Genomic DNA, 15,826 nt, shown 5'->3' on the forward strand with positions numbered 1-15,826 from the left:
TATATATATATATATATATATATATATATATATATATATATATATATATATATATATATATATATATATATATATATATATATATATATGTATATTATATTTTTATATAAAATACAGAATTTATATATATATATATATATATATATATATATATATATATATATATATATATATATATATATATATATATATATATATATATATATAAAGAGTAGTGCTGTCAGTTAAACGCGTTATTAACGGCGTTAACGCAAACCTATTTTAACGGCGTCAATTTTTTTATCGCGAGATTAACGTTCTTTTTGGTCTAACAAACTTTGTAGTTTTTTCACATGCTGTTGCAACAACTAGTAACGTTAGAAAAACTACAACACCACTCCGGATGTAGCTAGACCGGAAACAAAACATCAGGCACGCTGCGGCTGCCCGCACTCGTTTGGGCCATTAAAAGAGTAGACGTGGATGGCAAGCGTGAGACGCCGAAATGAGAAACGTATTAAGCCATGGTTTAACTCAGGGGTCTTCAACTAAAAGTGCTTGTCTTGAGCGCTGCTTTCTGCTCTGATGGTGCGTAGCCTACACACCAGACGCGAATGAAGCGTTTTGCGCGAGTGATTTAAGTCAATGCAAAGACGCAAATAGACATTCTGCGGCGCGGATTAAGCGGTGTGCATGTCGCGTCATTCGCGTCCGGTGTGAGCGCACCATCAGTCTCTTCTTCACTGCATGCTTGACCGGATGACCGCGCGTCTGGGTCTGAACGTAGTAACAGTGAGCATTGCAACGTTAACTGTTTCATTATGTCAAAAGGCTTCGCGGTCCGGATTCGGACCGGAGTTCACTAGTTGGCGACCCCTGGTTTAACTGCACTATACGCGGAGTCCTAGTTTACCTTGCATGTGCACTTTGTAATTTTATTTTGTATCACCCTGTTTTGATCCCTTAGAAAGGGCTGTTGAAGGGGCTGTTTGTGCAACAAAGTATTTGTTTCACCCTTTTATTGATGGGCAGTGTTACATTGTGTGAGATTATTTGCTCCAAGTGAGAATGTTGGTGTGAAATCGAACACTAAAGTATGCCAATGTTGTTTTCAATAAAACAAACATTTGAACAAAGCAAGCCGATCCACTTTTCTATGTTGATACGAGCATTAAAATAAGAAAAAATAATGGGACAAAAAGAAATCAAGGGACATTTAGAATAAATAAAAATGTGCGATTAATTGTGATTAATTGTGAGTTAACTATGACATTAATGCGATTAATCGCGATTAAATATTTTAATCGTTTGACAGCACTAATAAAGAGTAAAATAAATGAAAACATTATACAAAATCTCTCTCTCTCTCTCGCTCGCTCGCTCGCTCGCTCGCTCTCTGCTGGCGCATGCGCACTCGTGTTCTCATCTCTCATCTGCACCGCTGCTGTGCTGCTGCTGCTTCGCTGGATCGGAGGATTCAAACTTCCGGCACTGTCATGGCGGCATGCTGCTGTTTCTGACACCGACCAGACCGAATACCGAGCCGCCCCTCGTTCCGCCCTCAGCGCGGCACGGATCGAGGAGCGCAGGGGTCGCGGACCGCGGAAAAGGCGTTCTCTCCTCCTCCACTTCATCATCATCTTCATCATCATCAGTGGCGGAGGTGCAGGCGTGAGCGGCCATGGCGGCGCAAAAGCCCGTGGAGTGGGTCCAGGCCGTCATCACCCGATTCGACGAGCAGGTCAGAGCTCATCTAAACATCTCTGAACGCTTCGTCTGCACGGATGCGCAGTTACGCAGCCGCCGCCGCCGCAGCGCATCCGTGCAGCATCTCATTCTGATGCTGTCATGTTTTTGTCCCATAACAACGTTAAAGGGACGGGACGGGACGGGACTAATCTAGTAGGACATGTTGCTCAGCATCCTTTACTAAACCTGGAACCACATTCTTGCCAACCCTAAACCTAAACAACCCCTACTAACATAAAATCAAAGGGCAAGGGTTCATCTTGGATATTATTCCTTTCAGCCAATTACTGACCACTGATTTTAGGGTTAGAGTTGTGTGCTTGTCAACCAATTATTATATGTATAAAAAAGATCAGAGAGCAATGAACTTTCTTATTGACCAATCACTATAGCCTTGGACTATGTGCCAAGCCAAAATTTTACCACCATAATATAGCTTTCGCACGCTAAGTTTACACGACAACAGTGTACTAAAGAACAGAGAAAAGTTTTTTCCTTTGTGTTGTACAGACAACACTAACATGTTTTTAACAACCTTGTCAAAAACGTTCACATGGATTCACGAAAAGGACAAAAAAATGCTGTACTATTCATGACAGGCCAGTAGTTGGTGATGTAAAGACACTCTAAGCACCTGTAGACTGAAAACATAATACGCAAGTGCATACAATAACGGTATCGTTTTCAAAAACGTCCACCTTGAAACCCGTTTTCAAAAGTTTGCGTTTTCAGGGCCCCAAAACGCCATTGTCATGTAAAATGAACGGCCAAAACGCATAAAAAGTTTTCAATTTTTAGTTGAAAATGGTGTTGTGTAAACGGTCCTAAGAGATGAGAATTAATTTGATCATTGGATCATTGTGGTTTGCTATTGCTGTGATGTCATATGAGTGACGACTTGCCCCGCCCTCACGCCATTAAACACATCATCAGAAAAGAAATATCACTGAAAAAGGGAGGGGAAGTTATTTCGATTAAAGATTACGAAAAGTGCATGAATACTGCAGTATTCCATAAAAAAATAAGAATTTTGATTTCATGGTGACTTTAATCTAATAGAGGAAAGAAAAGAAGTTTCTAGATGTTTTGATTGCTTTCTAATTAATAGACATCGAGATTGTACCTAAATACAAATTCAATTCTTGCTTATAGAACCATTGTTACTTATAATTTTAGACAATGCTTCATAAAAAGAGCAGGAGGTAAATTTTGATAGTTAATAGTTATCTTTGGTATCTTTAAACATTTGATAGCTTTTTAGCCTAGAAAATATTGTTCAGTTTTAAACATCATATTTTTGCCCAAACATCTTAAAAACAGTGTAATCACATGCATAATAAATAGTAAATTACATGTGAATAAGGTTGATTCATAAGTCGGGGACCATTTAATGTTGCACAAACATTACAAAAATGCATTTATGAAGCAGATGTCTTGTCAGATAATATTGCCTATAGAGGGTAAAATTACAGCTAAGATGGTTTGAACATGTCCTGTTTTGTTGCTCCAGGAACTTGATCATGTGAGATGAAGGTTAGCTACATCCAACTACTTACACTTCATATTTTGTGTGAACCAACCTCATAGCTGACCCTTGATTGATCGACACAGCTTCACTTTCTTATTTAAGAGCTGCATCATCAGTTTAATATCTCTTCAGAGTTATTGGGTTACTTCAGATGGTTTCAGTGAGGTATGTTGTGTGGTGTTCAGTATGATAAGTATCTTGTGCAATGATGACTCTCCCTCTTTAGTGTGGATTCTACTGGTTTAAACCTGCAGTTGTACTTATGAAACAGGTTATAAGATAGAAATATAACCCATTGTTTACCACAGACTGGTGAAAGCCTGTCAATGGTTAAACTATGTCTGTTTTCTTTTCATCTTATTTGAGTAGATTGGCCTCTGTGTGTACAATGTTTTAACTGCAGAAACGTGATAAATGTCTAGAAGTTTATGACAAAAATTCGACCAGACACCAAATAAACATTGACAGACTCAACAGATCGCCATCTTTGAAACAGAATGATGTCATTTTGAAAAGAAATCGTGTCATTATTTACTCACCCTCATGCTGTTCCAAACCCTCATGGCTTACTTCTTCTGTGGCTCACAAAAGTTTCTGACAGGATTTTCTTCAAAAACTTGTGGGGAAATGTTGACAGAAGTTACATTTTGGGGTGAACTGACTCTTTGAGAGCATAAGTCTATGAGTATCAGGGGAAATATTATGTTTTGAGCAGGTTAAACTGGCAACACAGTTTAGAAGGTACAAGCTGCTGTTGCCCCCCAATGCTTGCTAAAGGTACTGCAACAACAAACGAGGAATTCTTTGTCTTTAGCCAAATTAGCCTTATTACTGTTGGTGGTAAATACCAGATTTAGTGGTGTAGAGTATATAGACACAGTTCAGAGGGTGTCCAGCCAACAGGTGGAGGCAGAGGGGTCTTGTTGAAGGGGTCAAGGGTGGCTTGTGGGCTCACTGGGCTGTGTTGGGATCATTGCAGTTTGATTGAAGTTCAGCAGAGATTAGGGGTGTTTCATGATGCTAAACTTGGCCTAAGCTCTGGATAATCCCAAAATGAGATTCTGTGCCACTGATTGGTTTTAGCAATTTTCCGACATGCTCTTTGAAATCTAGATGTTTGCAACCATTGTTGTAGCCCAGCAAGCAAGTTTAAAAAAAAAAAGTTTTCATATTGTTTAAAGAAATAGTTCACCTTCTAAAAGATTCTGTCATCATTCGTTCACTCTCATGTGAATGTTTGAAGAATATCCTGGCTACTCTTTTACATATACCAGACTAGAGGTCAAAAGTTTGGAATAATTATGTTTTAAAAGAAGTTTCTTCTGCTCACATAGGTGGCATTTATTTGATAAAAAATACAGGTATACAGAAATATACAGAAATACATATAAAAACAGTAACATTGTGAAATACTATTGCTGTTTAAATAACTGTTTTCTATTTTAATATATTTTAATTTATTCTATTATTTTGTTAAATGTATTCTTTTGTTTAATTTATTCTTGTGATGGCAAAGCTGAAATTACTATTATCAATATTGAAAACATATTTTTGTGGAAACGTTTCAGGATTTGTTGATGAATAGAATATTCAAAAGAACAGCATTTATTTGAAATATAAATCTTTTGTAAGATTATTAATGTCTTTACTTTTATTTGAATCAATTGAATGCATCCTTGTTAAATAAAATATTAATGTCTATTTTGTCTTCACAGGAATAAATTACATTTTATATTAAATTAAATATATACATTAAATATATTAAAATAGAAAACAGTTATTTTAAATTATAATAATTCACAGTATTAATGTTTTTACTGTATTTTTGATTAAATAAATGCAGACTTGGTGAGCAGAAGAGACTTCTTTAAAAAAAAAAAAATTATTCCAAAAAAAAAAAAAAATCTTGATTATTCCAAACTTTTGACTACCGGTGTATAATGAAAATAAATGGTGACTGTACTGTCAAGATCCAAAATGACAAAAGACGACCATTAAAAGTGGTTCATATGACGAATGCAGTGTATTTCAAATTTTCTGAGGCATTTGATAGGTTTGTGTAATTTAAAAGACCATAAATTAAAGTCACTATTCACTCTCTCTCATCCAGTTTGTGGAGTGAAACTGCTTCTGAACACAATTCCGAATGCATGTGTTTGTTCCTGAACACAGCCTGACTGTGCATGTTTGTTTGTTTTTAGCTTCCTGTGAAAGTCGGCTTGCAGAATACACACACTAAGATCAGCACAGAACACAATAAGGAATGTCTGATCAACATCTCCAGGTACAAATTCTCTCTGGTCATCAGTGGACTCACCAACATACTGAAGAATGTCAATAACATGGTGAGTACATAGACACAATAACATACTTAGTGTGTATTTAAAATATTTTATAATAAGTACATTACTGTTCAAAAGTTTGGTGTCAAACATACAGTAAAACATTAATATTGCAAAATATAATTAAAATATAAGTTAAAGGTGCACTGTGTAATTTTTTTCAGTAAAATATCCAAAAACCACTAGGCCAGCGTTATATATTTTGTTCAATTGAGTACTTACAATATCCCAAATGTTTCCAACTATTTGTAAATCGTGAGGAAATTGCTATTTTAACCATTGAACCGGGACGTGTGAGGGATTCGCCTGTCAATTGCTTCATATCTGCGTTTCCCTCAGTTTTATTTTGCAGAAACGCTTTACTCTTACTGCAGTATGCAACAAGTGCCATAGCAGCTGCCGATTGAACGCACTGGGTAACGTCCTGACATCATTTTCAGCACACTCAAATGTATCTCATATGATAAAAAGAGCTGCGTTACCTCATACTCATGACCGGAAAAGAGGAAATGGCAGTGGTGACTGTGGCATAATAAAAGTCCCGCTGCTCGCGAGGCGTGTGTTGCGTTCATCTTTTATTAACAATCACTCCAGCGGCCTTGCTCAGCTCCCACAACACTCGGTCATGCTCTGCTTCATACTACAGTAACGTTAAAGGGTTACTTCAGTGATTTAACATTAAGGTTTGTATCAGTAGAAACCCGGTAGTATTTCGTTATTCGAATTATGGTACTTTACCCCCTCATATCCCCCTGAGACGGGAGGATTTTTGGCCAGAGGCCAGAGACTACAGGAGCTAGTTCCGCATGTTTTCAACCCGCCCACAGGGGAGGGATCTCACTCACAGAATGTAAAAAATAGGCTAACGATTGCATTATAACCACGCGACTCTCGGCGCGCAGTTAAGAAATTACCGTATAGACCCAAGGAGAAGCTCGCAGGCAATCTTTTACTGTCAATCGGCAAGGGGGGGACGTGGAGGCATAAAGTCCGATAAAGTTAAGGGAGAAGCATGTGGAGAAGCCCATAGAGAGCAAAAAGCAACGGGACAAAATATTTCAACAACGTGATTCAGATCTCACTTTGCACAACTACTAGAAGACTTGCCACTGTCGGACAGGTTGCTCACGTCACATCTACGTCGTCGTCCGTGAAGTCTATGGGTCGCCGTGTCCATTTCTTTTACTGTCTATGGTCCTATCCCGATTCTTTTCCACCGACTGTGAGGTGAAGACCACTTGTCCCAAGATTCTGCGCTCAAACTTGACGTCATCAAGCTACGCCTTTGTTTTGAATAGGCAACCTCTAGTGGACGGAAAAGTTAGATAGTGCACCTTTAAAAGGAACTGTTTTCTGTTTTTATATATTTTAAAATCAACAACAAAATATGTAACATTGTTCTAGCGTTTTTTTGGTTATTTTAATCCAAATATATTACATATTGTGCCTTTCGAAGCTGAAATTTCAGCATCCTTAAGTGTCACAAGTCTTCAGTGTCACATAATCCTTCAGAAATCATTCTAATATGCTGATTTGCTGCTTGAGAAGCTTTTCTTATTATTATCAATGTTGTTGATACAGTTGTGTGTACAGTTGTGCTGCTTAATATTTTGGTTCCAGATTTTTTGTTATTTATTTTCTTATATCTTTACTGATCCTATTCAACAACATTATTCCATGTTTTCTAGATATTTATGTTAGCTATTGAAAAAATATTGAGCGGAGATACTGTGAGCATTTTTTAGACTGCCGAAGATGGTTCTGTAAGCTGGCGTTTTATGGCAGAGAATGTTGGGATCTCTCTCTTGCTTAGTTTGTCATCTCTCTTGCTACAGCGAATATTTGGGGATACTGCGGAGAAGAACCTTTACTTGTCGCAGCTTATCATCATGGACACACTAGAGAAATGCCTGGCAGGGGTGAGAGACGATTGCAGACCTTTCACTGTCTCTCATCTCCATGAGCTGTCACCGTTGTGTGATTACTGCTTTTTCAATTTCATTCTTCATTCTCAAGTTCTGAGAAGCACATCTAGATGTTGATAAATATCCCATAAATGAGTTCTATAATCTCTCTTTCTCTATCAGCAACCAAAGGACAGCATGCGTCTGGACGAGACGATGCTCGTGAAGCAGTTGTTACCCGAGATTTGTCATTTCATCCACACGTTCCGTGAGGGAAACCAGCACGCAGCCGAGCTGAGGAACTCAGCCTGTGGGGTTCTGTTCTCTCTGAGCTGCAGTAATTTCAATGCTGTCTTCAGCCGCATCTCCACCAGGTGCATACTTGTGACTAAATGAATGAATGAATGTATCCGTAATGGATTTGATCTCTCTGATTTCACTCGCTTTGTCTCTCTGGTTCTCTTCAGGTTGCAGGAGTTGACCGTCTGCTCTGAGGACAACGTAGACGTGCATGACATCGAGCTCATCCAGTACATCAACGTGGACTGCTGTAAACTCAAACGCCTACTGCAAGGTTTGATTGACTCAAACTCAAGCTCTAATACTATAAAATGTTAAAGAGAACAGGGGAAAAAAGTTTTTAAAAATTGTTTCCCCCCTTTTTATATGTTAAAGAGTAAATCTTTTCTCCTTGCAGAAACTGGGTTTAAATTTAAAACCTTGAAGAAGCCAGCCCAGTTGAGTGTCATTTATAATTTAGAGAAGGTAGGTGGAATTATTGTTACTATTTTTATTATTATTATTATTATTAATAATAATAATAACATGAAAACACATTGCAGCTATGTCACTCTTTAATAACAGTATAATGACTATTTAAAATTCTATTATAATGGGGCAGTTGTGGCTTGCGCGATCGCCATGTGATGTGTGAGCTATATGTAAGCGTTACAATGCAGCAGCGCATTGGTGATTACCTTACCTGTACAATAAGCTGTTTAAAACGTGCATTCACCCGATAAATTGAGCATCCAGATGGCATAATCAAACATGTCTTGTGGGGAGCTCTCATGAATCTATTTGTCATTTTAAAGGGGTCATGAACTGGCTCTTTTTTTTTTTTTTATACTGTTGTCTGAGGTCAACTTATGACGTTCACATGGTTTATACATTCAAAAACATCATAATGAATAAGTACCGTATTTTCCAGACTATATTTGCTCCGGAGTATAAGTCGCATCAGTCAAAAAATGCATCATGAAGAGGAAAAAAAACATATATAAGTCGCACTGGACTATAAGTCGGATTATACTGGACTATAACGCCGGCTTCACACCGCACGCGCAAGCCTTGGTGGGGCAGAAGCAGTGTGTATGGAGAGCGGGATCCGCGCGCGCCCGCTGAGCATCCACACTGGCAGCGTTTGTCTCGTGCAGCTGAGCCTCTCCCGACAGAGCATTGTTCAAGCACCCATCTGTGAACTCGTTCCTCCAGCTCTGGCCATCTTGCTTTCAGTCCGCGATTAGCTTTTCTGCTTTCACCAGTCCCTCACAAGTTTCTCACTCACTCCAAACTTTCTTTCTGCTGCTCGATTACCGTTTTCGCCTGCATATTTTACTAATGTTTCCTGCAGTTTGTAATTTGCAGAATAGGATTTTCTTTATGGGGGGGCATTTTGTTTGTGTTCAGTCTTTCTCTGTTGTCTTTTAAGTTAATATTTCAGTTAACAGGTTTTCAGTTTTCAGTTAATTTTTTCAGGGGTAGGCTACAGGAGCAGCATAGAACGCCCTCTTGCGGCTATAGACGTAGCTAAATGTTTATTCTTGTCAGTCAGTATGAATTAATTTTGATATATAAGTCGCACCTGACTATAAGTCGCAGGACCAGCCAAATTATGAAAAAAAGTGTGACTTATAGTCCGGAAAATACGGTAATAGGCTATTTTCTACCCTGGTTTTGAGCCTCTCGCATGGAACGCTCTGTTTTTATGGGTGTGCCGCATTGAAGACTTGGAAGTAAACGCCCACTGCTATGATTGGATAAGCTTTGCATATTACAATGAGCTTCGGCTCCCCCATGAGTACACGCGGGGAATTGTTTTGAAAGTGTGTGGGAAAACGGCAACCGGAATGATTCGCCCACAGGGCTCGCAAAATGTCTTTATCAAATAAACACAATGATTTATCTCTCATCCACCCGCAATTAATTGGAATGCTATTTTTTATCACTTGTCCCGCCCCGATTGTTGGATATAACTGCGAACCCTGCATCACTAACACACACACACACACACATACACACATACACACATAAGCCTCACTGAAGAGTCAAGCCAATCAGCATGATCAAAACTCCTTCAAATATCAAGGCAAGAGAGTGAACAATGCACACCAAGAAAGGAATGTTATTTCACTATTTAAGATGATGCTGTGATACGTTTTAGCCCGTCTGGAAAACACATAGCCCCGGGACATTGGGCTTTGCGAGCCCTGGCCCATACATGTCCGAGTCTGATCACAAATTGCAGCACAATGAACCAACAACAGCTCAAATAAAGGATTCTCCAGCCTGTGACAGCGTGCTAAGTTATGTTCAGTTAGACACATAATCAATAGATATCAAACGATCTGTAACAATGCAATACTGTCACATATAAAAAACATTTACTCACATAAGTGTGTCGCTTCATTCATCCTGTAAACTCATCCTGTCTGCAAATCCAGTCTCTTGTTTACAAACGAATCTGTGTTTAAATTAAGGAACAAACGCAATGTCTTCCCCACGTGAGCTGGATCTTCATTAAAAATAAAGTTCATCCATGCATCCATAATATTGGAATCTGAATTGATCTAATGCAGCATGTTTATTGCTTGGAAGTTCGATCCGGTTTAGCTCCATGAACGCCTATATGTTATTTATGTTACATTTCTTACTTCTTCTGTTGAGGCGGCGTTTCACCACACTCTGACGTCACAGGGAGGCACATTCTGAGATAGAGCGTTTACTGGGTCTGGTGTCAATAAAAGCTTTTCTTTGACTAACAAGGACGTTTTCAGCTCCGAAACTTATATCAACTTTTATATATCAGCGTGAGTGTCAGGAAATGTCTTATCCTGTTGCGCCCTCTAGTAGACAGTAAACATCATGGCAGAGCATTAAAGTCGATTAGTCAACTAGTCTGTGCAACCCCTAGAAGCAATCCACATCATTTTCGCACAAAGGTAAACAACAATGGAGGACACACAGCAGATCTTGTTCTTGCTTCTCTGCATGTGGCTGTTTGTCACAAGAAGAAGACACGCTCTGTTTGAGCCAGGCCCAAGGATGTAGGCTGCAAAGAAAAACACAGCTGAAAAAGTATGTGCAAGTGACAATTATCTGACAACCAATCAATGTTGTGCATTGAGTCTAGCTCCACCCTTTAGTACCGGACTACAATGCTAGGTACCCCAACGGAAGGGTCCCAAAAAATTGGTACGGTTTGGGATTTTGGTACCATTCAAAACTTCTTTGCGTACCTTATTGTACCCTACCGCTCAGTGGAAATAATAGACCTAAGCCTGAAAATGGACGCCAAGGTTGCGTTGTTTCTGCTCCATTGATGAGCAACATTGGTTTTGCTGTTTCACAGAGCATAGAGATGCTGTTGTTGTTCTATTAGCTATGGTAACAGGACAGTTTTGAGTGTCATTGTTTGTCTGGAGCTTGTGTGCTGCTGCTGGCAACTCTTGTTAGTACACAAAAGAATATACAATGTACATTTTTTGCTCTTCCTTATCGTTTGTCCATCATCTTTGCTTTATTTTTCTCAAAACATTATTTTGATTCACTTCAGCTATGATACAGAGCCACCCATGCTGAGTTCAGAACCGCATACTAGCATTTTACTCTTACTATTTCTGCCATAGAAAGATATGATAAAGATTAGTATACTAGTATGCGGTTCTAATTTCAGAACCACTTGCATTGCTTGTTTGTGCATTTTGGGGCAGAGCAATGAAGGGAGTGGTGTATTTGTTTGGGTTGATTTCAAATATGAACTCTGTTTCTCATAAATCACTTTTTGCACCTTTAAAAGTTTTGTTTAAGATACTTTTATGTTCTGTGGTGATTTGTAACTTGGTTTTTGTAAGAAATTCACTCTGCTGCCACCTAGTGTTGTCCTGTCTCAATGCAGCTAACATCTGCAGTGTGTGTGTGTGTGTGTGTGTTTCTTTTTTTTAATGCAATTGTATTTGTAGGCGTTCTGGAACTGGGTGGAGAATTATCCTGATGAATTCACCAGGCTGTACCAGAGGCCTCAGGCGGACATGGCTGGTGCGTCAACTGAAAACCTCACTGTAACTACTATGTCAGCATATCAGTATGCTTTGGAGAGGATATGTGATTCTTATGTGTGTGCCTTTTAGACTGTGCTGAGAAGCTGTTTGATCTGGTGGATAGTTTTGCTGAGAGTACAAAGAGGAAGGCAGCCGTTTGGCCCCTGCAGATCATCCTCCTCATCCTTTGTCCTGACATCACACAAGACATGTCCAGAGACACGTCAGATGACTCTAAAGACAACAAGGCAAGCATAAACAAACTTGTGCACATGTACTTGTGAAGATCTTCTCCTTTTTATTGTTCTTAAATTAAAATACCCAAATATTAAATAGGCAATTACATTTTAAATCTTGTAATATTGTGTACAAGTACATCTTGTCCCCTTTGAATGATATTTGTTATTTGTTTGTTTATTTTATTCTATAGAAATAAATGAATGAATAAATTATTTTTTTTTATTATTTTTTTATTAATATTATATATGGCATTATATCAGCCACTGACAAAACCCATATTAGGAAATTGAGCCTCACTAATATTGTAAAAACATGTACACACTCCCTCACACACATGCTCAACCTAGACAACTACATCACACAGTTAATAGTTTGATGGCCATACTTTTTGTAAAATTAATATTAGACTAGTAACCATAACTAAATTCTTCTTTAGATATGTGTATTCATGTGGTGGTGTTTTTCTCCCTGTAGAAATTGTTTTTGGAGAATCTTCGGAAAGCCTTGACTGGTCACAGTGGAAGCAAACAGCTGACGGAGAGTGCAGCCATTGCCTGTGTTAAACTGTGCAAAGCGTCCACCTATATCAACTGGGAGGATCACTCCGTCATCTTCCTGCTGGTGCAGTCCATTGTCATGGATCTGAAGGTATGGACATATATGTGTCTCAGGCAGAGTTTACAACTTTTTTATTTTGGGCTAGTTTGAATTGTCAGGGAATGATTAACTCTGTAAGCTTGACATATGAAATAAAGCCGAAAAATCATATGTGCATATGTGTTCGTATTTGATACATCAGGCGTTTATGGCTCATATAGTAAGATAGAGGAGAATATGGAACTCATACTCAAGGAGGAAAACAAAAAACACCTTAATTAGTTTCAGATGTCCAAACTGAGCAAAAACATGCAATTTGGTGTAGTTACTGATATATGGCTAAAAAGTAAGACGAAATTCTAATAGCTTGTAAATCAGGAGACTAACATATAATGCATATAAATATCAGTTGTCACTTTATATCTCTCAATAATATGTCTTAGTAAGATGATATTTAAATGCTTAGATTTATGATCAAAGCTCAGTAGTTTTTATTATATTTAACATTTATGCATTTAGCAGACGCTTTTATCCAAAGCGACTTACAACTTGGGAGTACAGGAAGCGATTGGTCATGAAGAGTCGAGTAAGCACAACAAGTTCCTGAAATACTGAGTCCGTGTACATTGCTCAGTGTAGCACAGGCTAGAGTAGGGAGGGAAAAAGGGAAGAAAGAGGAAAAGAAAGGGGTTTTTTTTTATGAGGTTAAGTGCTTACGGAAGAGATGAGTTTTTAGTTGACTTTTGAATGTTGTCAATGATTCTGCGTTTCAGATTTGGGGGTGAAACATATAATGCAGTGCAATACAATGATGATTGATGAGAGATAGACAAGTCTGATGTATCATATTTGATACTCTCATTTTAACGCAGTTCAAAAAATAAAAATGATGTATGTATAATCAAGTAAACCTAAGTTGCTTCAGTCCACTTAGAGTTTATCTTGAAATAATATTACTAACAATATAAAAGTTAGGTCACACTTTAGATTAGGGTCCAGTTCTCATTATTAACTAACTATTAACTAAAACGTTTTCCTCAATAAACATCTAATTACTGCTTATTAATAGTTAGTAAGGTAGTTAAGTTTAGGAATTGGGTAGGATTATGGGATATGGTCATGCAGAATAAGGCATTAATTTGTGCTTTATAAGTACTAATAAACAGCCAATATCCTAGTAATATGTGCTAATAAGCAACTAGTTAAGAGTGAGAATTTGACCCTAAACTAAAGTGTTACCAACATTTATTTTTACATTTACTTTATAAAAAAAACATTAAAGATTTCACAGCAAAACTTTTTTTATTTAAATAAAATGTAATAATTATGATTACGCTAAGGCCTTTTACTTGCTAAAAAAGGCAAGGCAAGTTTATTTGTATAGCACATTTCATACACAGTGGAAATTCAAAGTGCTTTACACAGAAATGAAATAAAAATATTCGTAAGAGAATTAAAACAGTTATAATAGGAATGAAAAGAAATAAAAAATAAAGATGAAAACCCCTATCTGTGGTGGAAGAAAATGGAGAGTCAGGTTTACTTTGGGACTTCCCCATATTGGCTGTCTGCTTCTTTGGTTTTAACCGGCTCACAGCACGGCCTCCTTGCCCACGTGATATCTCAAACAAAATTTAAATCACGTTGCATTTACCACAGAATCAGTCATCCACCTATGGTTTATCCACCCCACTTATTTATCGCTCCCCGTCTCTCAACATCTTCCACCCAGATAGCCTCAACAAAATAAAAATATTAAAAGATAAAAATAAAGAGTATAATTAAAACTAAAAATAAAAACAGGGTTAAATTGAAACATATAAATCAAAAAGTATAAACTATCAATCAGATGACAGAAGGCATGTAGTAGATTGTAATGTGTACAACAGGTTTTTCAGCAAAGTTTTAGTGATGCTGATAATTAAGAGGCCTTAGAAATTTCAGCAAAATTATCAAGGGCCAGATTAACTAAATAGGGCAAATTAGCGTGACCGCACAATTCCAAAAAAACACTGATGGGAGTCGAAAGTTCTGCTCATGATCTACTGACGACGTGCAAATTAAAAACCACAGACACAGCGGGATAATTTGCATAATGATTCGCTTCAGAAGGCCTCCGATTAAAAACTCTGATGTTATTTGTCTGAAAGAAGAATGTCATATACACCTAGGGTGACTTGCGGGTGAGTAAATCATGGGCTAATTTTCATTTTTGGGTGAACTAACCCTTTAATACTTTCCCCTTTAAAACAAACTACTGCGCGCGTAGTCACATGACTCCGCCCAGTCCAGTCAGTGGCATGGAAGCAACATGGAGGCGAACTCAAACACAAAGTCAACAACACCATGGTGAACACACGCAGACAGCGTCCTCACGAAAGTTTGTCAATGTGTTTAAAGGCTTGCCAGTTTGAAAATTCAAGTGATTTTACGCCATTCAATAACATCAATATGGAAAACAAAGCACTTCAGTGCTCGTGAGCTGACAACGCGTGAGCCCTGAAGCCAGATGACTTTAACTTGCGTCTTCAGTAAACTTTGTCAATTGTATGTGTTTTAAGGCTTGCCAGTTTGGACATTAAAGTGATTTTAGACCATTGGATGTGTATCATTATATTTAGCTACTGCGTATGCATTGTGACACACTTCACGAGCACTCATACAGACAGAGCGTATTTAGGCCACGCCCACACCGGGGGGAAAACAATCCGACGCTCTCCATCTCCATCAGTCGACTTTGCATTGCGTGAGGCTGCATCCTTGTCATTTCGGACTTATAACAAAAAACAGAACAATGTCTAAAAGCGGATATGTGACAAAGTGTACAGCAAACAAGCTAAAAAAACACAGAAATAAGTTTTTATAAAATCTCGACCCAAAAAAATGAGAGTTTAAGGAGACAAAAGTGGATAAAGGCAGTAAAACGTGACTCTTCAGCAGGAAGAATGGGTACATTTTGGGATCCTGACACTCAGTATGCAAATGTGTGCAGTAAACATTTTGTCACTGTTAAAGGGTTAGTTCACCCAAAAATGAAAATTCTGTCATTAATTACTTACCCTCATGTCGTTTGACACCCGTAAGACCTCCGTTCATCTTTGGAACACAAATGAAGATATTTTAGTTGAAATCTGATGGCTCTGAAAGGCCTCCATTGGCACAATGAAC

General features: G+C 38.1%; 2 protein-coding genes across 7 annotated transcripts in view; both read left to right on the forward strand.

Annotated features, from left to right (window-relative positions):
* The window catches only part of ksr1a (kinase suppressor of ras 1a), a 56,721-nt gene extending 51,212 nt beyond the window's left edge, over positions 1–5,509 (forward strand). Inside the window, exon 20 of the mRNA XM_079805425.1 lies at positions 5,458–5,509. Coding sequence (XP_079661551.1) covers positions 5,458–5,467 — 10 coding nt within the window. The 3' untranslated portion in view covers positions 5,468–5,509. The remainder of the gene's footprint in view (positions 1–5,457) is intronic.
* Positions 1,396–15,826, forward strand: part of nf1b (neurofibromin 1b) — an 82,539-nt gene continuing 68,108 nt past the window's right edge. For all 6 annotated transcript variants that reach the window (XR_013815626.1, XM_079805419.1, XM_079805420.1 and 3 more), the window contains exons 1-9: positions 1,396–1,720; positions 5,458–5,601; positions 7,434–7,517; positions 7,686–7,876; positions 7,970–8,076; positions 8,200–8,267; positions 11,744–11,819; positions 11,912–12,069; positions 12,536–12,709. Coding sequence is in view for 5 of the 6 variants with exons in the window: in XM_079805419.1 (XP_079661545.1) it covers positions 1,661–1,720; positions 5,458–5,601; positions 7,434–7,517; positions 7,686–7,876; positions 7,970–8,076; positions 8,200–8,267; positions 11,744–11,819; positions 11,912–12,069; positions 12,536–12,709 (1,062 nt within the window). In the remaining variant the exon portion in view is untranslated. The remainder of the gene's footprint in view (positions 1,721–5,457; positions 5,602–7,433; positions 7,518–7,685; positions 7,877–7,969; positions 8,077–8,199; positions 8,268–11,743; positions 11,820–11,911; positions 12,070–12,535; positions 12,710–15,826) is intronic.

Source organism: Gobio gobio (assembly GCF_949357685.1).
Source record: "Gobio gobio genome assembly, chromosome: 22".
In the NCBI taxonomy this organism is placed as follows: Eukaryota; Metazoa; Chordata; class Actinopteri; order Cypriniformes; family Gobionidae; genus Gobio; species Gobio gobio.